General features: G+C 41.2%; 2 protein-coding genes across 2 annotated transcripts; one reads left to right on the top strand and one right to left on the bottom strand.

The window, feature by feature from the left end:
• Positions 1 to 3,532: 3,532 nt before the first annotated feature.
• On the bottom strand, positions 3,533 to 15,117 carry plpp6 (phospholipid phosphatase 6). The gene is made up of 2 exons (XM_078259598.1): positions 14,409 to 15,117; positions 3,533 to 8,175 (listed from the first exon to the last, which is right to left on the bottom strand). Exons 1-2 carry the CDS (start codon positions 14,899 to 14,901, stop codon positions 7,808 to 7,810), a joined length of 861 nt encoding a protein of 286 aa, XP_078115724.1. The 5' UTR covers positions 14,902 to 15,117; the 3' UTR covers positions 3,533 to 7,807.
• Positions 15,118 to 15,345: 228 nt separating this feature from the next.
• prdx6 (peroxiredoxin 6) lies at positions 15,346 to 24,347 on the top strand. Its single transcript, XM_078259599.1, has 5 exons — positions 15,346 to 15,557; positions 18,525 to 18,681; positions 19,896 to 20,039; positions 22,716 to 22,862; positions 24,005 to 24,347. The coding sequence occupies exons 1-5, from the start codon at positions 15,466 to 15,468 to the stop codon at positions 24,128 to 24,130; spliced, it is 666 nt and encodes a 221-aa protein (XP_078115725.1). The 5' UTR covers positions 15,346 to 15,465; the 3' UTR covers positions 24,131 to 24,347.
• Positions 24,348 to 26,245: the final 1,898 nt, after the last annotated feature.

Raw genomic sequence — 26,245 nt, 5'->3', positions numbered from 1 at the left:
GTGCACGTTATAGGTTTACAAAGTGAAAAAGCCCAAAGTCCACCCCAAAGGGACTTACCATCTCCAACAGAAAACACTGTTCACAAACTGCTCCAAACAGCTCTATTGTAGTCCAGCCTTCACTTCTGTGACGAACGTGGTCACTTTGTAACACACGTTATAATGCTCGTCTAGCTGCTAGTGTGGCACGCCCTAATACTCTGCTTCTGACTGGCTAGTAGTCCTTACCTAGCTACTGCGCATGTGCGACTCCCTACAAAGATGGAACAGAAGTGAGATGTCTAACTCTGTAGCTAAAACAGAGAGCTCAACACACAGGGTGACAAGAGGAGCTGCAGCAATGTGCAGTACAACAAATATATTGTTTTTTTTTAAATTTAACCACGTAAAACTATTCTGATACAACCTCTAAATACAATCGTGAACCTGAAAATCAGCATAATATGAGCACTTTAAGCTTTATCATTGCTGTACTGTTGGCCTCAGTGGAAATTCATCCCATATTGTAAAAAGTGAGATCTTTTTTTCATTCTTCACTGAGCTGCACCAGTGATATGGAAAATTTATTTTTTAACTCATTGCTGACATCAGATTTAAGTACATCATTATAGTTGTGCAACTTTCAGTCCCATCCACTGCCAGCCAAAGTATGAGGCAGTTCAGTAATATGATGATGTAAATTCCAGTTTAGAGTATTGTCTTGTTCTACCTGAAGACATCTTAATATATGCTGGAAGTACAACATCTTTTGCCAAGAATTGAATGTGAAAAACATGCAGATCCTTCAACCGACATAAAGGACAGACTCATTCCCAGCCCATGTACTGTATAATGCTCCAGTCTAGAACACAGGTAGATCAGATATCAGATGTAATACAAGACGTCTTGGCACCAGTTTGCATTAGATTATATAATTGCTTTAAAAATATTTCTGATTAGATACAACATAAAGCCATATTACTGAACTCTTATGCATCAACTTATCGACCCTTAGTCTCCGGTTCTGTCTTACAACTTTTGTACTCCGTTTCCTGAAGTAGAAGAGCAGATCTTACACGTCTTTGAGAGCTCTAAAACTTTAGAATGACTTGGACACTGGATGAAATATTCTGAGCCAAAGCTGTGCAATGCAATCTGTGCAAAGACTCAGTGTTGTGATTGTATCAGTGCCAAATGTACAAAGAAAAAAAACAGTTTTGCACTTGGAAAAACTAGAAAACATATTTGTTTGATTCACTATCATATTGCAGTTTAATCATATGCACATAAATAGGCCATATAACACATCTCACCAATTTACTCAACAATAGCACAAAAAATAGCAGAATTCTAAAATAAAGTGTAGCAGCTTTCCTCTTACCTTGATCCTTGCCGGTTGGTTTCTTGTGAATGTCAAGTGGGACGAGCTTTGCCTGAGCACATACAGTTGTGCTCATAAGTTTACACACCCATGCTAAAGTTGACTAAAAAGAGGAATTAAAAAAACATCTTTTGGAAACTGATCTTAATGCCTTAATTAAAAAAAATTAGGAAAAATCCAACCTTTAAGGACACCCATTTTCTTTGTGAATGAATAATGTATCGTAAATAAATAAATGTTCTTCCTTAAAATACATGGAGCATAAGTATACACATCCCTATGTTTAATTCCCATATAGGCAGGCAGATGTTTATTTCTAAAGGCCAGTTATTTCATGGATCCAGGATACTATGCATCCTGATAAAGTTCCCTTGGCCTTTGGAATTAAAATAGCCCCCCGACATCATCACATACCCTTCACCATACCTAGAGATTGGTGTGTTTTATTTCAGTTAGCCTAATAGCTGGTTTGATTTGCATTGAGAGATGATCTTATGGAAAGTACCCCATGTCAACCTCTAAGATAACCTGCTCTCTAGCATGGGTTCATAAACTTACGAGCACAACGGTATACATATACTGAGGCAGTGACTGATGAAAATCTAATCTAAAATCTAAAAAAAAAGGCAACTACCAAGTTAAATTGTGTTTTTTTTTGTGTTACAAAGTTCAATTTATGTCCTCTAATCAAGAGGATGGAATTTGGAAGAGTGCTGATGAGTAACTGAGTAACAATGGTTGTATCTATCTATCTATCAATCATGACATGAGACAGTTTCAAATGTGTTCCCCATTTAATTAAAAATCATTACAATCAAATCATTCAAGAAGAACCCTTCAGGGAATATTGAGCAGCACATTCAAATCCACTGATCATATCACAGTGTAACCACATGACCACACAGGCATATTTCTACACATTAAGAATAAGGTATATACAAGAAACACACTATATCATTTATAATATATAGCAGGCAAAACTGAGTGCAGTCAAATATATTGGAGCTGGCTTCATGTTTGACAATGTGCAAGAACGGATGTGACATTTGCTGACGTGGAATGTGCAAAATCTATTGTGTAATCATACAGCTTTTTCTTAGGTCTCTGCCTTGCCGCCATATCAACATGTAAAACAACACACACACAAAAAAAAAAAAAGAATGCTAAAGATCATTTGGTCACAGAGTTCACTGTCCAGCATATATAGATTTGTGATAAAAGGCTAATCAAATAAAAAGAATGGAAGCTACCACCTCGCTTGCTGGTCACCTTATCGCTCGCACTGGGAAGATCATTGGGTGATTATTGCAAAGAGAGGTCAATGAAAGTCTATTATGGCGCACCCGCATACCAGGGAACAGGCTGTTAAATGATGTTGGTTTGTAAGAAATGGTTCAACAATAGTTCATACATCATACATGTACACAGAAGGCATAAGTCACCATATCTCATCATACTCCTAATCAAAATTAAAAGACAAATTAGAACCGATGAGGGTACACTTGTTCTGGTTTCTGGCAGTGCCAAGATGTGTGTGAGTGTGAGTGAGCAAGAGTCAGCGAGGAGACCTGTGCACATATAGTGAATAAATGGATCAGGTACAATAATACATGCACACCACTTCCTTTTCTTTAAATCTCTCAAAGGACAAATCCGGCGCAAAATGAACCTAGGGGTTAATAACACGTGTCCGAGTTCGACCGTTCTCTGAGATATGTTTTCATGCTAATCGAATGTGACCAGTTTTATCACAAGCCGCTAATTAGCTTATAACGCTAGTCGTCGGGGCACAGCTAAAGTAAAAAGAAATCGCTATTTCTATACCACATGTAGGGACCCTCATGATGCTACCGTGGAAGTGTGGTGCTATTTTGAGCCCGATTAGTGGTATAGAAATAGCAATTTCTTTTTACTTTATCCGTGCCCCGACGACTAGCTTTATAAGCTAATTAGCGGATTGCGATAAAACTGGTCATATTCGATTCATTTTGCGCTGGATTTGTCCTTTAAGTACAAGCCTTTTTAGAAAAATGTGAGCAATTCTGCTCAACAGCAACACTGTATGATACTTATCTGACAATAAAAAATTAAAAGGATGTATGTATGAATACAGGCGAATCTTCTGATTTCAAAAAGCAACAATATTGCTTGAATGACATCATCTGCACACAATACATTCGCTCTTCGGATTTGGTACAGATGTGCGACAGCCAACTGTCAGGGCACAAATCAGTTAACCACATGCTGTAATGGCTTACGTATGGATCAACAGCCTCTGTGACAGCGCTAATGTCAAACACTCCTCTGTGTCACAACATCTTGACCGCTGGTGTCATTTCAAGTTTAATATTCATGTCATTCAAAATGCTTTCAGTGGGTCAGCGTGTGTTTGTGGATTAATCAGTAAACATGCTGCTTGTGAGAATTAGTACGACCAGACAAAGTCAGCAAGGTACATAGACGCTGACCACACAGGGTCACGTTTTTGAGCTAACATTAAGATTTAAGACCAGTCCTCAACAGTTCAACACCTGGCTGTTAATCCCTTTTACAGATTATTGCTTCTGTGAATCTTTTAACTGAGAATTAGTGGGAAATTTAAATAAAAAAATAAAAAAAACGCGTCAGAGTTAGTAGCTGAGTAGTCTATATCCTTGACATTCCACTTCAGGGATTGCTCCGCTGCCGATGGAAAATCCGCCGGATTTCACTCATTTAGGCCGGAAATCCGTTGCCTTGGACTTTCTTTGTGTTGGCGTTCCAAAATCCGGTGGATTCATGAGGACTATGGTTAACTGCTCCTCAGATCTCTGCAGGGTAAATCCAGACAGCTAGCTAGACTAGCTGTCCAATCTGAGTTTTCTGTTGCACGACTAAAACTACTTTTGAAAGTACACGTTCCGCCAAAACAAGTTCCTTCCCGAGGCTTTTTAGCAGCGGCACCGCGGCTTTTCCCGGTGCCTAGCTCCGCCCAAGACGATTGTGATTGGTTTAAAGAAATGGCAATAACAGATTTTTATTCACCCACATATCTTCATCTGACTGTAAGAACCAATAAAAAAAAAAGAAGAACTATTTCACTTAAAAAGTTTCAGTAGTTCCAAATCTGCTTGGGCTGAGATTTAATGAGCGGGGTCATGACGTAAACTTGGAATGCACGAAATATTGGCAATCATATCGGTATCGGGCGATGTTTTCATGCGATGTTTCTGTCTAGCTCCCATTGTGTGTCAGAGCAGCGCTGGTATGTGTGTGTGTTGTTGTTTTTTTGCCACGCAGAGTTAGTGACGCAGCGCAGGACTTACATGCTGAAGACGAAGCAGCTTGTCTGGACGTTTTTCACGGTGGAAAAAAGTAGACGCGCAACTTGCGGTACGCAATACTTGCAAGGTCGAAGTAATGCGAGGAGGATGCCGTGTCAAATCCTTCCAACACCTCCAATTTGATCACTCGTATGAAGAACCGCCATCCTGAAGTTCACAAACAATATCAGAAGCAAGCTACTAGCAAGCAGCCTAAACACAAACGGCAGCAGCTGCAGTCCACATGCTAGCCAGTGTGTGCTGGAGAAACCAATGACTTATGGGCTTTTCCAAATGTTTTGCAAATAAAGACATTACAGTTTTAAAATTCACAGTGTTTACACGTTTTTCATTATGTACAAAATATGATTATCATAGAAACTAGGGCTGAGCAATAAATGGATATTATATCGCCATCGGTATATGAGGCTAGACGTCTTAGATTTTGGATATCGTAATATCCTGCTATGACACAAGTGTTGTCTTTTCCTGGTTTTAAAGGCTGCATTACAGTAAAGTCATGTCATTTTCTGAACTTACCAGACTGTTTTGGCTGTTTTTTGCCGTTACCCAATTAGTCATTTTATCCACATTACTGATGATTCTTTTTCAAAACTGTCATTTTTTAATGTTTTGTGAACGCACCAAAAGTCAACCCTACAATATCGCCACAATATCGTTATCGATACATTTGGTCAAAAATATCGCGATATTTGATTTTCTCCATATCGCCCATCTCTAATAGAAACTTGTTTTATACAGATCTTGTCGACATTGGTCAATACCAGTAATATGTTAATATCAGTTATCGGCTAAAATGTTCATATCAGTGCATCTCTACCCCAACTAATATCATCCTCAGTCAGAGCCAGTGATCAAGTATGACCAACTCATCAATCAACGTCTCGAATAATGGGAGTTTTATGAAATCGAGCAAGATCTGGATTGATAAACAATATGCTCATGTAATGTCATTGAAGGACTTAGTTTTTTACTGTGAATGAAAGACGCATCAACGTATTGTAAACTTACAATCTATCATGATTTTTCCCCCCTCAGTAAAACAGCAAATCTGTGATTCCTTTACCATCGAGCCAAACTGTAATTATTTGTCTTCAGTGTAGCAGGTTATGTTATGGTTATTACTTTACAATGAAGATGTAAAGATACTGTATAGTATGTACCACCCGGCTACTCTAAGACTCAAATCTATACAGTATGTAGCTTTCCTTCCTCTTACTGACGAATGTACTGTACAGTGTGTCTGTTTTTAGCCTCATTACACCATTTGAAACTGTCAGTGCCTAAAGAAAGAGGGTTCCCACACACTTCTTCTGACTTCTCAATAACGTATGTTTAAAAATGATGACATTTCTGTCCTTAAGCCCAAAAATCATGTAAATGTTGTTTTCCCTGTTAAAGGGAACATTCAAAGTGGATGGAGGTAAACAGGAGCATAAACTGTAAACTGCTGAGTGGGGAAATGATATGGCTAATATCAAAATCAACTCTTTCCCTAAACAAGAGCAAAACCAGAGGGGCCTTACAACTGTGAGCAAACTGTCTGTGAAATATCTGTGAATATTAATTATTTAACCTCTCCTCTGTGCATGATAGATCTAAGTCAGATCCTTAAGTGGAAAGCTCAGACTTTTGAAATTAACACTTCCTTCCCAACAAAAGTTTTAGGGCCCTATTTTAACGATCTAAAAAAAAAAGACTATCAGAAAAAAAGGTGTGCTGGGCACATGGTTCAAAAGGGTTGTACTTAGTGTCTTCATTAATTCATAGGTGTGTTTTGGGCGTAACATGCAATAAACCAATCGGAGTGTCATCTCCTATTCCCTTTAAAAGCCAGGCGCGTTTGGACCTTGGCGCATTGCTATTATGATGGCGGATTTGCAACGTAATATTTTTATTTGTAATCTTTTGTGTGCTGCTGCGCGTCCCTGTGTGAGTGTAACAAGCATTGTGTGCGCACGCTGTGCATAAGCCTAGGCGCATTTTACTAATTTGCTGTTAAAATAACAATGAAATGCTGCGGTATTGACTTTACACCAGGTTTTTGTTGGTCAATGGTGCGATCACTTCCCGCTGCCTCAAGATAGCAATACGCCAAGAATGCACCTGAACACACCTCCCTGTAAGACCAGCACGCCCATGGGCGCAAAGATGAGCGCAGGTGCATTTGCTATTTAAACGACGCGGGCGCTGGACGGGAAATTGACAACTGCGTCGGTCTTAAACTAGCAAAGACACTTGCGTCGGGCTTTGCGCTGCGCCGGGTGCAAGATAGGGCCCTAAGGGCGTTTTCACACCTGTAGTTCGTTTGCTCTGGTCGGAATCAGTTGATGAATTTGTAAACTTGGGAATGTTTCCCCCTTGGTTGGTTTCGTTTTAACACTGATGAAAATCCAAGCGTACCGAAATGCATCACAACAGACCACGCAAGAACGTTCACTCCTCTAATTGGTCAGATGTGTCTGGGGCAGGAGTAAGACAGTAAATACTGTAGGAAGGTCCTGTGTTCTGGACTAGTGACTATTTCTCGCATCTCCATGGTCAAACCAGCTTATTTTATTTAAACAGTTTTCCAGACATTGTTTTGCGAGTGCCGTTACTACGTAGATGGGTCTGATCGATGTAGGATCCCGTTCTCACCACAAACAAACCGTACCGAAGCTTACCAGAATTTGTTTGTAATCGGACCGAGACCCCCCCTCCTCAAGGTGGTCTTGGTCAGTTTTTTTTTGGTCGGCACCCAGTGTGTTTATTGTGTTCACACCTGCCCAAACGAACGGCACGCTTCAGGGTTCGATTCAGCCGGACTAAACAAGGCAGGTGTGAAAACGTCCTAAATCATTTCCAGTGAATATGGCCGGCAGGGAGAGTGAGGTGGCTTCAGGTTAACCTGGACAAATTTCTCCTGGTCTATTCTGATTGAAAGTCCTGTACTATTTATTACAGGCGGAAAGTGGCCTTTTGAACTTAAGTGTCAGATAACAGCAGAACAAAGCTGTGTTTCTAGCTCTCTTCTCTAAGACAATTTCTCCTATACGTATATCAGTCTAAAAGACAAAAGGTGTGCAGTCTCCTACAATCAAGATTAAAACCTTCATGTCTTGTCCTCCTTCAATCCCTAATATTAAGCTAACTGTCCCAGCAGCCCTTGCAGGGTTTGAGGTGAGAGCCACAACATCTCTACAAGGTTATACTGGCAATAGCCCATCCAGAAGCCAAACATCACGTCAGTGACATTGTGCCTGCCCAGCATTACTCGGCTCAGGCCCACCAGGCTGGCCCACAGCAGGACCAGCACCCTCAGCGGGGCAGCCAGCACCAGGTGAGCCAGCAGGAAGCGCCCACACATGGCGGCGCGGGTGGCGTGGCCTGAAGGGAACGAGTAGCGGTCCACAGAAAAGGTGGCAAACATGTCCATGCGGTTATGTGCTGGCCGACGCCGACGCACCACCGCCTTAACAATGGCAACCAGGACCAGGTCCAACAGCAGGCCTGAAGGGGATAAAGGGGAAGATGTGTTATGCTGTATGAAGAATAGGGTTGGGTATCGTTTGGGTTTTTTCCGATACCAGTGCTAAAACGATACTTTTAAAATGGTGCCGGTGCCTAAACTGTGCCTGAACAGATACTTAAAGGGGTGATAGAATGCAAAACCGATTTTACCTTGTTATAGTTGAATAACGACAGTTCGGTGGGTAAATAGGACATACATACCCATTGATACCCCTATCCTCTGCAAATCTCACATTTTAAAACTGCCGCTGAAAACGGGCGAATCTCAACAAAGCTGGAAGCTGACGTAAACATCCCAAATCCTAGTCTTTGTCACGCCCCAACATTTGTATAGGCTACACCACTGACCTGAGGTCAGCTTAGTCTTCTGAATCTAGCTAGGTCATGCAGATCTCCAGAGGTCTGCTATTTAATTACTAAATTCACTTCTGAGACTTTTTTATGCGAGAAATCAACTATGTAGAGGTCAAATATGGGCCGTTTTACGAACATTGATGGCTAATTGCAAATTTTGTCCGACTGTGTGTCTCAGTTCAGCAGGAGCTCAGCAGACTACGTGACAGAGGCCGGTGCTGCCTCGCCGCCTGGCGTGTCCTACTTCATAGACTCCGGCTCGCTGTGAGCTAGCTGGATCTCCGTCACGAAGGGAAGCCCGCGGCGCTCCATGGAGCTCCAGGGCCTGCAGCTAGCCGCGATTCATAGAATTGAAGGTACAGTAGCAGCTAACGAAATCCCTAATGTTCACAAAAATGCATTAAATTGAAATCGGACACCATAGTTAGCTTTATAAGACCTTGGGGTACATGTTACGTAAGTGGCGTGACGAAATTGTAAATATACGAAAGTTATGCAGAAAGTGTAGCAACGATCTTTTCCCATAGGATTAAATGGGACACATAGCCTAGCTTGCAGCTCCGGAGCTCCGCGAAGCCCCGAGCCTCGAGCCCCGGTCGTCCAGTAACTGAGAAACGGTGACTTTAACTGGGTATGGAGGTTGCCGCTTTCTCGTCAGACTGTGTGGAGCTCCTAAAGCCCGACACGTCTTACTAAACTTACAATTAGCCATCAATCTTCGTAAAACGGCCCATATTTGAGCTTTATATAGTTGATTTCTCGCTTAAAAAAGTCTCAGAAGTGAATTTAATAACGAAATAGCCCGACAAACAATGTATACCTTTGCAGTGTCTGAAATATGAGACCTGCTGTCTCGTCTCCAATGTGTTTCTATGGGGTTCGCTCAAACCAATCAGCGCGCAGCTCATCTAAATATTCATGAGCATACTATATTTGGAAGAAAAGCTCTTGTTCCAAATAGAGCCATATTCACAGGGTAGTTAAGGGCCTAATAAAATAGCATTCGGGCAATTTTCAGCCCAACCAATGTTACATACCCTATTAGGAGACCTTAAGGAACAGTGTAAAATACCCTATATAATCATTCTATCACCCCTTTAAAAGAAATAGTGTAATAGGGAATAGGGTATTTTACAATAACTTTGAATGCACTACGAGGCTTACTAGTTTCAATTGAACGCACCGTCTGTGTTGTTTTTCCAACTGCACACTGCTTAACATCCCGCTGTTGGAATGCTCTACAGTGAAATACAGTCACCCTTTACACGGTTTAGCTGTCAGCATTTTAACCGTGTTTAATCCAGCTGCTAGCTAACGGTAAACTAACGTTACCTGCTGTCAAGTGAAGTGTTAACTAGCGTCACGTGCAGCGATGCTTCCATTGCCTCTAACGTCTGTTTCAGAGCATCAGAGAGCAGCGCAGAAGGCATTTAATTGGCACCGAAATGAGGCAGTGAAATCCGCATTGTTATTCGGTCCGGTAGATACCGGTCGTTTAGGCACCGGTGCCGTATTAGCACCGGGTTTCGGTACCCAACCCTTATGAAGAAACAGCAATGTCATCACATAACATAACATAATCACATTGGCAAACAAGAACAGACATAAAGAAAGGATGTACTGTAACTGCAATAACAACAGTTATCTTTGTGGTACTGGTACTTATATTCTGGAACAGAAACATAGATGGCTTTGTAAGCAAAATGATGTCACCTTATAGCTTAGATTCTGTCATTGGGATAATATACACAAATCAGAACCAGCCTATAATAAGTCCACTGTGCTGAAGGAAAACTGCAGCTTATATCTGCCGCCCCTTACCTGGGCATAGTGGATGTTTTAGCCAATTTTGCTGCGTGTGTGTGTGTGTGTGTGTTTGTGTGTGTGTGTGGTAGGTTTGTGTGAATGGTTTGATTGCTACGTCACCTGTGCACCTGTGTGTATGTGTGCTAATTACCACAATCGGAGGTTAGAAACAGGGAATCACAGGTGAGAAGGGGATGGAGGAAATTAGGATCTGGGAAGCCACACACAAGTTTTTCAACCTCAGCTGTGTGCGAGTGATGTTTTTAGATCTCGTCTGCTCGTTTTCAATCTTTCACAGTCAGTCTTTGTGTAGGTGTTTTTAAATGCAGTTATAAAATAAAGGATTCATCTTAAGACGATGGCGGACGTCATTATTTGCACCAGCAAGCGCTGGAAATGGTTTCAAATTCCCTCCAGTGGCATTTTTTGTGGTCAGATTGCCACTACAGTGTACTTATATAAAAATAATTTTATTAGCAGTTCTCCAGGGCTGCAGTGCTAAAACAGTTATGAAAGAGCCAGGTGGCATTGAGCCAATTGCTGCTGGGAGTCCAATGAAAGGATTGCAGCAAAATTAATATGCAACTGACATTTTATTCAGTACTGATACTCAATGGTCAAATAAATGCTGTTGTTGAAAGCTGTATTTTATAACTAAAGCGTGCAGCTGTCTCAGGCCTTTAACTGCAGCCTGCAGTTTCCTTCCACAGGTAGGTGCATAAAGTGTTCTTCACAGCTTCTCCATCCTGAGCGTAGTGCACATATGATTTGTAAAAATGTTAACAGTGGGGACTGAACCACCCTTATGTTCCCACAGCCCTATGTTCTCACATTTCTAAGATTTTTCTTAAAATAAGGCCCAATTTTCCCACAGGGTTAGGGTTAGTAGGGTTAGGGGATAATAGGTTGGGTGAAATTGGTACCAAATTGGGAGAAAGGGGGATAAAATCTGATACAAATTTATGAAAAAGGAAATGTGGGAAGCCTAATTTTGGAAATAAATCTTAGAAATGTGGGAACTGTGGGAACATAGGGCCTTATTTTGAAACAAATCTTAGAAATGTGGGACATAGGGCTGTGGGAACATAGGCACGCTCCTACCCTCATATTGCCTACTGCACATATAGCAAGACTTGCCTCTACCTGCCTCATATCTATTGACCAGCCACCTGTCACTTTAATTACCCCACAACCCAAAGAAATCCAATCACCCACACGCAGGAATAAAAACAAGTCCAAAATTCTAACCAGGCAAAACCAAAAATAATGTTTGACAAGCTGACTGACAAAATTAAGTTTTAACTAAACATGATGTAGAGAAACAGGAAGCAGGGGTGGATTAGGGCAAACAAAAAAAACATTAATTTACCCACCCACCCAATAAGTCATCAGATCAGGCAAAACTGCCATTGTGGGCTTGTGTTACTGAGCAAAACAACCAGAATTCTGAAAGACACAAATCCTCACCCTGTAACAATAGGCATATCCTGATGTATAAAGTGGATGTGCACTTACGGGCTTCATTAAAGAAAGTTAAAATGAGGGGAGCCTATTGGCATGCAGCACGTGTTTCAATTCCTAATTGATTACTGGCTGTTAACTGACGCAATCCAAGTAAAAGCTGCATTACCATTTATAAATCAATCAATCTACAGTCCCAAAAGACGCCCTTGCTATATCTCTGATTAAATGCAGGCCCGTGTGAGCTTCAATGCAAGTCCATCCATAAAACCTGTCTCACAACTCTTCTTCGGCTCACCATGCTTTACTCAGGGTGAGACAATCCCAATATAGACAAGACGGCGGAAAACAATTTGTGTGCAAAGCATTCTGTGCTGGAGAAGAGTTGTGTGACATTTTTTGCACTGGCCTACGTCTTGCTTTTCTCAAAATATTGAAACTGACCTCATCCTTTTTATCATGGTATAAACGTGGTTTCCCAAAGTGTCAGTCAGACAAACTCAGGGTGATTTGGAGCAGGTTACAGCAGCAGCTGCAAACAGAGGGCAAAAATCAACAACAGATGTTATCTACATGCCAGAACCTGTCAGCACTGATGGAGGAAAGCTAAACACCTCATGGGAGGTGGGATCACCTGTGAGTTATGATAGAAGCGGGGAAGGAGGAGGAGCTGGGGGGGGGGGGGGGGGGGGTGAGTGACACTAAATACTGCACCTCAACCAAACTCTAAACAACCTAGAAACCTGTCTGCTTTGGCATTAAGTAAATCACAGCATTCAGCTCTCTTTCCTGAATATGAACTTCTGCCATCAGGGAGAAGATTCCGTGTGCCGAGATGTAAAACAAACAGACTAAAGTTATTGTTTATTCCAACTTCCATCAAGCTGCTGAACTCCAATAGTAAATCTTAGCCCAGAAGAGCAGGGGTGCAATAAATACACCAGCACTTTTTGCACTTAGCACTTTAATTAATGGGAATGCTGATTCAACAGCATTCCAACTATTGTTATTCTGTTCTTTATTATTAATCCCTCTTCTATACGTTTTTTGGCTCTCCGTAACTTCTGCATACTTTCAGCTATTAAAACCATTCAACTTTTAAAATGTTCAGCTCTTTCAGCTAATGATGGGACTTCTTCAACTTTTTTTTCTACTATTTATACTTTTTTAAATATTAAGCTTTTTAACACTTTTTTTTTAACATTGAAGTCAATGAGAGCAAGCTTCAAATCCTTCAAATCCTCTTCTGCTTCAAAATGTATCTCCTCCTACATTCTTTCACCTACAGACGTGATTCAAACTTTAAACTGTTTACAAAATATTCAGGTATTAGGTTTTGGCTTTTTAGTTTGATATTTTTTACAGTTTTGTGAAAAAGCTGTTTAAGTTTAGTGTACATTTCAGGAAATTTTATCGATTAAACAGTGTGTGTATGTAGCTTCTTAGAGTGAGTGATGTCACAGATTAGAGTGTGGAGCTTCGAAAAAATTATCTTTGTCCTTGCTCTATAAACTGCTCTCACACCCACAATTTTTACTTGTCATACACAATTCATACATCAAAACGTAGGTATTTTTGTCTAGTTTCCGATATCTGATGTCTCAGTTATGCGATATAACTTATACTTTTGGCTCGGTGAGCTTCCAAATGACAAGAGTTCCACATCTTCCTCCATTCGCTGCCCTGTTTAACATTCTCCACATTTCTGAGCGAAACGCAGAGCGAACCACTTTTTTAAATCACTGATATGCCCACATTATTAAGTTTATCAACATACATTTTACATGGATGTGTTCATAAAGGCCTTGTGGTGGTCACGATTACATCATTTCACTGATACCCCTTATCGTTTTAGCAGTCTGAGCCTTTATTTGAGAGCTTGCTCTGTGTTTGAATAGCTCCAGTGGGGCACAGCTGACAGTTTCAGCAGGTGACACGGTCGTTAACTGATTAAAGATCAAAGAGATCTCATCACAGACTTCAAAGGATGTTTTCACTGGTCATACGTTACCATGACAACACTTCCACAGACAGTTGAACTGAATACTACTGGCAATAATATGAACATTAGTCTATATCTTTTGCGTTCCACTTCTGTCTGTCTGTCTGTCTCTGTGTCTCTTTCTGTCTGTCTCTGTCTCTATACTCAGACCTCACAATGTTCTACATATTTTGTCATTTTTCAACTTTTAAAGCCGACAATTCAGTTTAGCGTCAACTTTTAACTTTTTAATGAAATTCATACTTATTAAAACGATTTCCACTTTTTCAACTACTCTCACTACTTCAACTTCTTCTTACGGATTTAAGCTATTCATCCAGTTTAGCTTTAGCAATTCAGCTATTCAGCATTCCCACGCCTTTTCTGCAGGAAATGCATTTTCTAGTTATTACAGTTAATTCTTAGGATATTGTGTTGTCATGTGTGTGATCTCATTTTTATGTTGATTTTAGAATGTTTTTTCTTTTATGTTGTGAAGCAACAGATTCTCTGTCTGTCTATCTATCTAAATATGTATGTGTTAATTCCCTCCTAGAGGGAGACACAGGTTGGCAACATAAGAAGGAACACAAATAGCAGAGCGTTTTACCCATGAGAAGGTTGAGCATGACTTCTTGCCCTGCAGCACTGTCACTCTTGTACAGACAGTAGGCGGTACCAGCCAGCCAGGGGATGCCATGTCCCGATATCTCTATCAGTTTCATCAACGGACGCACACTGCCCCAGGAAGAGTCCTCACAGGCACACACCCCCAGCCGCTTGGACATCCACAGGTCGATGGCGAGAAGCGAGCTGAGCGCTACGCGGATGAAGGAGGGGTTGAGCCGTATACCGTCCTCTTCTGACAGCCCCTGGCCGCTCGCGGAGCCCGTGGAGGAGCTGGAGCCCCGGCGCCGAGTGGGGCTCTCCGATGCTCGGAGGCGAGCCGTTGCCGGCTCGGAGCCCTGCCGCTGGAGGAGATGCGACGGCGAGGACCGGTTCAACGGCTTCGTCAGCGACATGAACTCATAGCGGCCGTTGGAGCTTCCGAGAACCGGGCTTCCACCGCTGCGAACGGGGTTTTTAGCTTTAGGAGAAGGCATTTTATCTGTTAATCCTACCGACGTAGACACTTTGGCGTTATGTAGTTGACCCGCAGTGGTGGTGAATTATCTGCAGTGCTGCGCGGGTTGTTGCTCCTTTACTTCATCTGTTGTAGCCTACGTTTCATTCATATCACGTCCTGAAACAGCTGAATCTCCATCTTTGTTGTTCTAATCGCAAAGCTATCTGGGAAATTGTGTTTTTTTTGCATTGGCGGAATAAAAAAAGAACAATTTAATAATAATTTTGTAAATTGAATAGTTTTTTTTTTTATAAATATGTGTGTTTGCATACATATGTTTGTGTATATTATTATTATTATGATTATTATTTTATTTTTTTGTGGCTTTTCTGCTTGTTATGGGTTTGTAATTGTATTGTTGTTTTAATAAAGTTGCATAAAAAACATTCTCGTATCTGGTTGGTCGATGATCTACGTAACAGAAGTTAACCCGCCCCTATCCGGGTCCATCTCTCAGGTTCTGCCTGCTGATCATACAGGCAAGCCAGCCGGGTTATCTCAGTCCTTTCTCTTGTGTCTGAGCTGCAGAAGAGAGCCGACCATGCCTGGACTTCTGCTGGGAGACGAGTTCCCCAACTTCGAGGCCGACACCACCATCGGCAGGATCAAGTTCCACGATTTCCTGGGCAGCTCGTAAGTGCGCACGCTTCCTCTACAGCCATCACATTGCAACTAATGTTTAATTCGGAGTTTTGAATTGCGGTATGTTAACAGGCAGTGCATTATTTGATAGAGCCATGGGAGCGGGTTGTGTGCGTGTCTGTGTGGTCGGACTGAGAAGCTTGAACGCTGATCTGAGTAACGTTACGGATTTATTCTGAATTTACAAGCTAAGGCGCATGATCTGACGCATCAGTCCTGATCACTTGACCGTGATCCCAATAGGTGCTTTCCGACCGGATAGTACTTGTACTTTTTAGAGGAAAAGTACACTTCTAAGCAGTTCTAAGAACTACTCTCCCCCAAAATCTTTTTTTCCGTTTGCATTCCCACTGGCCATGTGGCCATAGGGACTGGTAGGAGGGGTAAGGGAGCGACGCAAGCACGGCAGCGGTCTTTATAGCATCGTCACTAGACCTTAGCGCCACGTACAACATAATAACAATAATGTGACTGCCGTGCAACACCAGCTGGTTGACATAGATACTGTATGTAGGGTTACACAAACATGACTCTGTTGGATGGCAAAATGGTAATATAGGCTACCATAAATGTGATAGAGTACATGTACTTTATTTTCTGTTTTTGAATGGCTCAGATGGACAAAAATAGACCGAAACATCGAGTTGGACTAGCTGCAGACTAAAAAGAGAGTCATGGCAGCAATGCTTGTGTATTTGCAGTCATTTTCTTTGGCCAATTCATTTGTGATGTGTAAGCACAGTCAGGACAAGGCCTGTATTGTGTGTTTGTGTGATTTTGTAACTGTGCCTCAGTGCTGGCATCCACTTTGAAACCTAACTCAGCAGTTAGGCTTGGCTGTTTATGGTTTTCTTTGTTTAACAGCAGAGAGAAAGGAATTCTATTTCATGCAACAACCATAACACGCATGAACATAGACAGACTTGTATTATGCTCCCAACAACTGAAAGCAATTTGAATGATTTTCACATGGATAGATTTACCTGTTCAAATCTAGTGGGTTGAACAACGTGAACAATTTCTAAAAACTCTTCAGAATAATCTAATTCTCCTTATTTGACAGTGCCAGTATATATATATTTATTTATTTTTATATTTCAGGATTTCCCCACCCTCATTTCCTCATCTTAAAGGTTGTGCACACAGTGGAGGAGCAGATATGTTGTCGCGACAGTGTCCCTGCCCTTTCTAAACGGACAAAACCTGCTACACACTTATTAATATAAGGACTACGCAGTTACAGTAACTGCACGATAACCTCCTCTTTTCCTTAGTCAGAATAGATGTTGGACTGAGAGGCCACCGTCTGTTCAAAATGTGTCCTAGTATAACATCATTTATCTTAGAATAGCCCATGTGTGTATTGTACAGCTTAATACAAATTTATAGCTCAGGTTTTGCTGCTTTTTTTTTACTTCTTGTCAATGTTTAAATCAACAGCAGCTTCTGAACAAACTCCTCTTAGAAAGTGTCAGTATCCAGCCAGGGTTTGTTCTGCGTCAACAGATTGGGTCATCAGGGCCTCTGGTCATCCCATAATCAGATGATCACAAGTAGGGATCGACCGATACTGGTTTTTCAAGGCCGATACTGATAATTAATATAACAGATATTTGGAGCTGATATGCATATACAGTGAAAATGAAAATCTTTAAGTCAAAATTAAGATTTTGGAATGTTACAAAATCCAACACAAAACTAAATGCTTTAAGCAATTATTTAACAAATGAGAAACTTTCAACATAATCCCCAGTAAAAGATAGTCCGATAGTGTTGTGTGTTGATCCAGGATACTATGCATCCTGATAAAGTTCCCTTGGCCTTTGGAATTGATATAGCCCCACATCATCACATACCCTTCACCATACCTAGAGATTGGCATGGGGTACTTTCCATAAAATCATCTCTCAATGCAAATCAAACCAGCTATCAGGCTAACTGAAATAAAACACGCCAATCTCTAGGTATGGTGAAGGGTATGTGATGATGTGGGGTTAATTCCAAAGGCCAAGGGAACTTTATCAGGATCATAGTATCCTGGATCCATGAAATAACTGGCCTTTAGAAATAAAAATCTGCCTGCCTCTATGGGAATTTAACATAGGGGTGTACTTACTTATGCCCCCTGTATTTTAAGGAAGAACATTTATTTATTTATTTATTTACAATACATTATTCATTCACAAAGAAAATTGTTGTCCTTTTAAAGGTTGGATTTTTCCATTTTTTTTTTTCTTTTTTTTTTTTTTAATTAAGGCATTAAGATCAATTTCCAAAAGATGATTTTTTTAATTTTTTTTTTATTCCTCTTTTTGGTCAACTTTAGCATGGGTTCATATGAGCACCACTGTAATCTGCTAACTGCCAAAAAAAAAAACGGCCCGATAATCGGTCTATCCCTAATCACAATGCCTGTGTGGAGCAAAGCTTTTCTGTTGCCTCTAACCAATGTGATAGTACGTTACAACACATTGAAGAGGGAAAAGTCCACATAAATCATGTGAGGCAGGAAACTCATGTGATTCAAGGGTGAATTATCCTTCAAACAGATTGTAATGTTTTTCGCAGGAAAATCTCATGTCTGTCTTACCCTCCTCATTTTCAGTACACAGCTGGATTTAATGTTTTGAGCTTGAGTGTGCCAGATTCACAGACACCTGTTGCTTCAACCTGGAATGACCTCTACTGAGACTTAATGTCTTTCTCTTTTTTTATAGCCATTTCTTCCTCTTCTGTTTCTTCCACTGCTTGTGCTCCTAACAGCCTTTTTGTCTCTCATTACATTCTAGACTCTTTGTATACTCTAAACACACATAAGACAGAATGGGATGACGACGGCCTTATTTGCTATTTTCTTAATACAATTCAATTGTACAGTTTTTCACATCAAGGTTTCTGAGCCAGAAAATGATGTGTAGCGCAAAGACCTCATTGCTTTTTGTCTGTTTTCCTCTGTAGATGGGGTATCCTGTTCTCGCACCCAAAGGACTTCACCCCTGTCTGCACCACTGAGCTCGCCTGTGCCGCTAGGATCAGCGATGAGTTCACGAAACGGGGTGTGAAGATGATCGCCTTGTCCATTGACAGTGTTGAGGATCACCGCCATTGGAGCAAGGTCGGGGATACATACATACATACATACATACATACATACATATAGGGGCGTGGGACTGGGGGGGGGAAAGGGGACTGAGTACCCAGGGCCCTCATGTGAGGAGGGCCCAAAAAGATGCTAGAATGAATAGCTGTGGATGCAGGTAAAATACTCCAGGGTTAATCCCTAAGCTCAACACAGACACTTTTAACTCTTTTGCCACATTGCAAAAAGTACAGTACTTCTCCGTAGGGTTGGGTACCGAAACACGGTTCTGATGTAAACAGTAGTAACGAGAGCGAATAAGAACGGGACGCTACTTTACCGTTAGCTAGTAGCTGGATTAAACACAATGGTTAAAATACTGACAGCTTATATTAAGTGGTGTAAAGTGTGACTGTATTTCCCTGTAGAGGATTCCAACACTGGGACGTAACAGTCTGACTGCAGCTGCCGTTGTTGGGAAAAACAACACAGACGGTGCGTTTACTTGAAACTCGCCAGCCTTGTGGTGCATTCAAAGTTATTGTAAAATACCCTTTTCCCACCTGGTGCTTGTTTTTGTTGTTTACCAGCAATTTACTGGTGAAATAAGTCATTGTTATTGTTATTACATTATTAATCAATCATTTAATTTTGACCACACTACAGAACAGGACATGTTTTACTGGTTGGACAGTATAAAATAAATAAAGAGAACAGGACACAACTTTTCTTTCTCTTCTCTGATTCGTTCCGTTTTGTTGTCTATTTCTTCACTTACTCTGTCAAAATATGCACACACGTGGTACGCTCCATAGGGTTTGTCATGTAGTGGACCCGTGCGCTGACGTGCACTAACATGTGCAAGTGGCGCGGTAACTGGCCAATGAAACATGATCATTGTAGCGTTTCAAGCGGGCTCTGAATCAAACACAACTAAGCCGCACAGCCAACAGACGGGACACAGCGCTCCACAAAATATTACATACTTATATCGACACTTTTGATATAATATTGCGCAACGTGATATCGCGATAACAATATTGAGTCGATATATCATGCACCCCTACACTACAATCATATGTCTGAGCACTTAGTAGAGTTAAAGGTCTCTGATCTCTCATCAAACCTGTGCTGCAATGATGGAGATAGCTGCCGGGACGGTGAGAATGATTAACTTTGGATGATGATGATGATATATACACACATTTACAAATGTGTAAATGCTGAATGGGTCTCTTCCCTCTGTGCAGGATGTGATGGCATTTAACAGTGAAACTGAAAGCCCTCTGCCGTTCCCCATCATCGCTGATGACAAGAGAGAGCTGTCCATCCAGCTGGGCATGCTGGACCCTGATGAGCGAGACAAGGATGGGATGCCCCTCACTGCTCGCTGTGTAAGAATCTTGTCCTCTGTCCTGTCCTCAGTGCAGGACATATTTTACTACAAAAACAAAACACCAAGACCACATCCTGATCCAAAATGAACAGATGCCAAATGGCAGTGACATTTTGTCTTTTGTAGAAAAACCTGTCCTGACTTTATTCCCTGTGAAAGGTTTTGGTCTTTATTTCCCTAATGTTGTTGCAGCTAACTACCACATCATTTGGCCGGGAGCCAATTAAATCCGAGCAAAAATGTTGACTTTGTGCCCAACAGGTTGTTGATTGGCCATGTGTTACGCAGGCAGTACACAAAGTGTTTGCATCAAAACAAAAGCTATCTCTTGGAGCCAAATGTTAAAGAATTCTTCATTCTCATTCTTATTTCTTTATTTTATAAAGGACAACACACATTAATTAACATTTCTGTAAATGTGCCAGTGTTAGCCAGCCAGCTAATTTTCAACTGTAGTCCTTTTGGCCAGATGTTTTTAGACCAGGAAACGGCAAGACATTAGTACAGGTTAAACTATACAGACAGAAGTCAACAAGACACTATACAGACAGCTAGAGCAACAAATACGCTTTCTCAGTGAGCCATGCAGAGCTACAGGAAGCAGCAAGACATTAGCACGGTTACACATCAACAGTATCCCCATTCAGTATAAGAAGCCATGCAAGCATCAAAACACAGCCAAGCAACACAGACCCGAGCCATCTTCTTGCACCGTTCAACCATGCAAAGCAGTAACAAGCAGTAATACAAAGATGAAAAGGCTTCATCACTCATTAATACAGCAGGTTAATAAGATGGTGAAATAGTTAAAGGTCCTATGACATGCTGCTTTTTGGATGCTTTTATATAGCCCTTAGTGGTCCCCCAATACTGTATCTGAAGTCTCTTTTATATAGGCCTTAGTGGTCCCCTAATACTGTATCTGAAGTCTCTTTTATATAGACCTTAGTGGTCCCCTAATACTGTATCTGAAGTCTCTTTTATATAGGCCTTAGTGGTCCCCCAATACTGTATCTGAAGTCTCTTTTATATAGACCTTAGTGGTCCCCCAATACTGTATCTGAAGTCTCTTTTATATAGGCCTTAGTGGTCCCCTAATACTGTATCTGAAGTCTCTTTCCCGAAATTCAGCCTTGGTGCAGAATTACAGCCACTAGAGCCAGTCCCACAATGAGCTTTCCTTAGGATGTGCCATTTCTGTGTCTGTAGCTTTAAATGCTATTGAGGAGGAGAGAGGGGGGGCAAGGTAGAGGGTGGGGGTGTGGCCTTGACCAACTGCCACTTTGCTTGTTTGCAAGCCATGATGTCTCTCTCTTTCTCATGGGTGGGCAAAGCAGAGAAAGGGGAGGTAACCTTTCCCCTTATGACATCATAACTGTACGTACACACCCCCGCCGACTTGAGCTTCTAAAGATACCGGAAGTCATTAATTTTCAATGGAAGCTGGCTTCTCTCAGCTGCAAGGAGCGTCAAATCTGTCGGCGCCGCGTTTTGAGCGACCAGAGCGTCAATCAGAAAGTTGAAAGGAGGTCAACTTTATGGTAATGAGCTATGACGCATTTCAGCGGCAAGCAGCGGCAACCAATCGGAATATAGACGTCCTTCGCGCTGGCTGATTCCAGAGAAACATACGATGTAAACTTTCGTTCCTACCAAAACATTTAGTTCCGAGAAAAAGGAGGAAAAGCTCATCATCGCCGTTGCTGGGTTCCCTATCATTTATGATATTTGCGTATAGGGACCAGTTAACGTTACCTGCCGGTCACATCGTCTCTAAACAGTCCGCTCACGGTGAAGTCCTGCACGGATCAACAGCTGGCGGCTGCTCGCTCTGCCTGCATTCTGCTGCGGTTCAGCTGCTAACGAGCGAGCTAACTGCTAACAGACACCGCTGCGACCAACAGCCAATACAAATTCTGTCATTATATATGTAATTTATAAAAGGTTTCTAGCGTCGATGTATTGGCCGTGCAGTGGCTGCTTGAGCTTTTTCCATGATCGAACATAGAATGCTGCTACGTCAGAGCGGCCAAAGCGTCAAACGGCTTCCCCGTACTTTTTGACAAGCATCCTTGACAGGGCGGCCAGAGCTTCTTTGCAGCTCAAGTCGGCGGCAGTGTGTACGTACAGTAAGTAGGAGATTCCAGATCGGCCCATCTGAGCTTTCATTTTCTCAAAGGCAGAGCAGGATACCCAGGGCTCGGTTTACACCTATCGCCATTTCTAGCCACTGGGGGACCATAAGCAGGCTGGGGGAACTCACATTAATGTTAAAAAAAACACCTCATAAAGTATCATTTTCATGCCATGGGACTTTTTTTAAAATACAAGTTTTTCATACGTACCCAAGAAATGAAGAGCGGGCTATATTTGACTCCGGGCAAGACATCAAACATGTTAGCAGCAGGTCAACAGTGATAACAACAATAATATAAAATTACCAGAAGATTAAAAATTTTCACATTCATGTGGCATACAGTAGTCTGCTCTCTCACATTACCAGTTTCTGTACATGTAAATGGTTAAATGAAGTATTTTTATAGGGGGGGGGAAGTGTTTGTATGGCGAGTGAAACTTATCTTTATAGGTAAATGTTTTTATGGATATATTTGTCACCATATTTAAAAAGAGGCACGTTCTGGTTTATGTTACATGTATGTTGGCCCTACTTTAGGTCTTTGTGATTGGCCCAGACAAGAAGCTGAAGCTGTCCATCCTCTACCCCGCCACCACGGGAAGGAACTTTGATGAGTTGCTTCGAGTTATCGACTCTCTACAGCTCACCGCACAGAAGAAGGTTGCCACCCCTGTCAACTGGAAGGTAAACGCTTAAACTGTGTGTTGCTTGACTCGGAGCAGTGAACGGAGCTAAGCTAACTGTCTCCCTGCTCCAGCTTTATATTCATGTACAGATATCAGGGTTTCCGCGGGGTCTTAAAAAGTCTAAAATTTCAAAATCCGAATTTTAGGCCTTAAAGTGCTCACATTATGCTCATTTTCAGGTTCATAATTGTATTTAGAGGTTGTACCAGAATAGGTTTACATGGTTTAATTTTCAAAAAACACTGTACACATTGTTGTACTGCATATTGCTGCAGCTCCTCTTTTCACCCTGTGTGTTGAGCTCTCTGTTTTAGCTACAGAGTGAGACATCACACTTCAGTCCTATCTTTGTTGGGAGTCGCACATGCTCAGTAGCTAGGTAAGGACTACTAGCCAGTCAGAAGCAGAGTATGAGGGCGTGTCACGCTGGCAGCTAGGCGAGCATTACATGTGTTACAAAGAGACGCACGTTCGTCACGGAAGTAAAGGCTGGACTACAATAGAGATGTTTGGAGCAGTTTGTGAACAGTGTTTTCTGTTGGAGATGGTAAGTCCCTTTGGGGTGGACTTTGGGCTTTTTCACTTTGTAAACCTAATAACATGCACAAAAAAGATATATATAACACAATAAAGGTAAGGGAAAAAGCCAAAAAGCATAATATGAGCACTTTAAAAAGTCTTAGCTATAAGATAAGTATTGTGTTCCAGGTCTTAAAATCATTATTACCGCCATTTCTAGCCACTGGGGGACCATAGGCAGGCTAGGGGAACTCACATTAATGTTAAAAAACCTCATAAAGTGAAATTTTCATGCCATGGGACCTTTTTAAACATCTCATGTACCCCCTGCAGTCCTCCAAAGTTCCCCTAGGGGTACACCTACCCCCATTTGAGAAACACTGCTCTATAAGCAACAAGAGCTAGCTGTCATTGGGAATTGTGCATTCCTTCCAAACAAACAATTTAATTGTCTGTGACCTAATTTTAGTGGGATAACTGAAGGAAATGACCAAAAGCCACATGACACAGGAGCCTATGAGGCTGCAGCATTAAGTATCATTACAGCGAAGGCTTCCCAAGACTGTAATCAAAACTAGTCCCTGCTCCTAAAACACGCTTCCTTCTTGTCATCTCTTTCAGCCTAATGACAAGGTCATGGTGATTCCTTCACTCTCTGAGGCTGAAGCCGCTGCTCTCTTCCCCAACGGCGTGACCACTAAAGAGGTGCCTTCTGGGAAGAAATACTTGCGCTACACCCAGCTCTGAAAAGACACGACATCCTTCTCTAGTTTACTGCTGTTTGAAAAAAAAAAATGGAACTCCTTATGATAATAATTCACTAAAGCATTGACCAAAACCATAGCTGCCCTTATCTGGTTTGGTGACTAGTGTCAGTGCAATGTGCCCAGCAATGAACAAGGAGTATTTATATTGTCATTTTTACGATGCCTTGTTTCCTTCAATAAACTTTTTCATGCATGTCCTCTGAGTCTTTTCGCACTGTTTAAAGTTCGGGGACACGTTTACAGTTTTTTTCAATTGCTAAAACACAATTTTGCAAACTAGGCTGATTTTATCAAAATACTATAATATATATAATAATATAATAACACAATTCACAAAACCACACGCCCAAACTGCAAAATATCACATATCCTGCAAAATGAATCCCTGCAACCAAAACTACATATAGCATTATCAAACTCAAACTTTTGCACCACATGGCACACACTTCACTCATATTACCAGATTTTTGTCTAACCAACTACACACTGTTGGGCATAATGATTGTTCACATGCACATAAATATTTGCAGATACACACAGATACATGCTGTTGAAACATTTTTTTTATTTTTCACCAAATAAGTCAGTGCAACATATGCACATCAGATATATGTACATTGGACTGAACAAAAATAAACTGGAAAAAAAAAAAGGTGCTCACCTGTGGTACAATGAACCATTGAGGTGATTGGCCAGGTGGCATGTATGTTGGCCAATCAGCTCATGTAGTGTCATTTTGAATGGCAGTGTTTTGAAATGGCAAACGTGACTTTATGTCAGATTGTTGTCTTATGCAGAGAACTGTGTTCCGTGCATTTAAAAAGTGCCATTTTGAATTGCAAAATGTGTGTAAAGCAGAAAATGTGTTTAGACTTTTGGAGACTTGAGAAGAGGTTTTGCTCTCTGTGTGTCAGTTTAAATAATTGTGCTATGCTATAGTGATGTCATCATATGTCATTTTAGTGTGTTAGCAATTGAAAAAAAAAAAACAAACTGTGGTAACAGCTTTCTCTGCTTTGATTTACTGTGCCACTAGATGTCCTCCTACAACCTAAACTCAAACTTATCATCTTGCTGTTTGTGCTGCAGTACCATTTTATATCAATAGGTGGCAGTATATACACAAGCACCAATCCATTCTAAACAATTGCAGAGAAGGGGAGTGGTACCACATGTGGTGAAATGACTAGTTTATTTACATTTCCATTAATTATAAGAGGATTGGCCACATCAAGTTGATATACTTTCAGCAATGTTTTCTCAAAGTACACAGTGAGGTTTACAAAGCGTTCTCCCCTTTCACACAGTATTTTTTTTTTTGTTGCCAACTCAGCATTACAAGCTAATGCCTCCACTGTCTAAGTGTATTAATGTGCAATGGTCTTTGAAATTGATTGTTCTGTTTGTTCTATTTTCCGTGTCCAAGCTTTTCAAATGGCATTCTCCAGATGAAATTTACCAGCTGCAGCAAAAGAGACAGCCGTGAAGGATAGTAACTACATAAGTACGTCTACTCAAGTACTGTACTCAAGTATAATGTCTCCATATATTTCAGAGGGAAATGTTGTACTGTTTACTCCACTACATGGCTGTAGTTACTGGTTACGGATTAAGATTCTGCATTTACATTTCCCCTCTAAAAGTCTCTCATGGGTTCATTTAGATAACTGTTCGAGGCCCAAAGAGAAATAAATATCCTTTATTTTTACAAAAAGAAAAATGTGGGAAATATGTCTAGTCTTTAATCATCTCCTGACCCTTCCGATTTATCTTGTGACTCTTTGGAGGGGCCCAACCCCTAGGTTTAGAATCAATGGACTACTAACTAACTACTGCATGTAAAGTGGTAAAAACTAGCTCCACCTAGACCCATTGCAACATTGATGCGTCAGTATTAATCTTATGTCATACATAATAGTATATCAGTCACAGAAGACGTTTTTCAGCAGAACAAGTATTTTTACTTTTGATGCTTCAAATGTATTACGCTGGGAATACTTCTGCACTCTTACTTAAGTAGAAATTTGATCGCAGAACTTTTGCTTGTACTGGAGTATTGTTGTATTGGTACTTTAAAGTTAACGGGCCCGCGTAC

Source organism: Sander vitreus, chromosome 9 (assembly GCF_031162955.1).
Source record: "Sander vitreus isolate 19-12246 chromosome 9, sanVit1, whole genome shotgun sequence".
Classification (NCBI taxonomy): Eukaryota; Metazoa; Chordata; class Actinopteri; order Perciformes; family Percidae; genus Sander; species Sander vitreus.
This window is presented reverse-complemented; position numbering and strand designations above follow the sequence as displayed.

Coding starts and splice junctions, on each gene's coding strand:
- plpp6 (XM_078259598.1), bottom strand. CDS start 14,901: ATGCCTTCTCCTAAAGCTAAAAACCCCGTTCGCAGCGGTGGAAGCCCG. Junction 8,176..14,408: donor CATGCTCAACCTTCTCATGG/GTAAAACGCTCT, acceptor TATCCCCTTCAG/GCCTGCTGTTGGACCTGGTC.
- prdx6 (XM_078259599.1), top strand. CDS start 15,466: ATGCCTGGACTTCTGCTGGGAGACGAGTTCCCCAACTTCGAGGCCGAC. Junction 18,682..19,895: donor ATCACCGCCATTGGAGCAAG/GTCGGGGATACA, acceptor CCCTCTGTGCAG/GATGTGATGGCATTTAACAG. Junction 22,863..24,004: donor CCACCCCTGTCAACTGGAAG/GTAAACGCTTAA, acceptor CATCTCTTTCAG/CCTAATGACAAGGTCATGGT.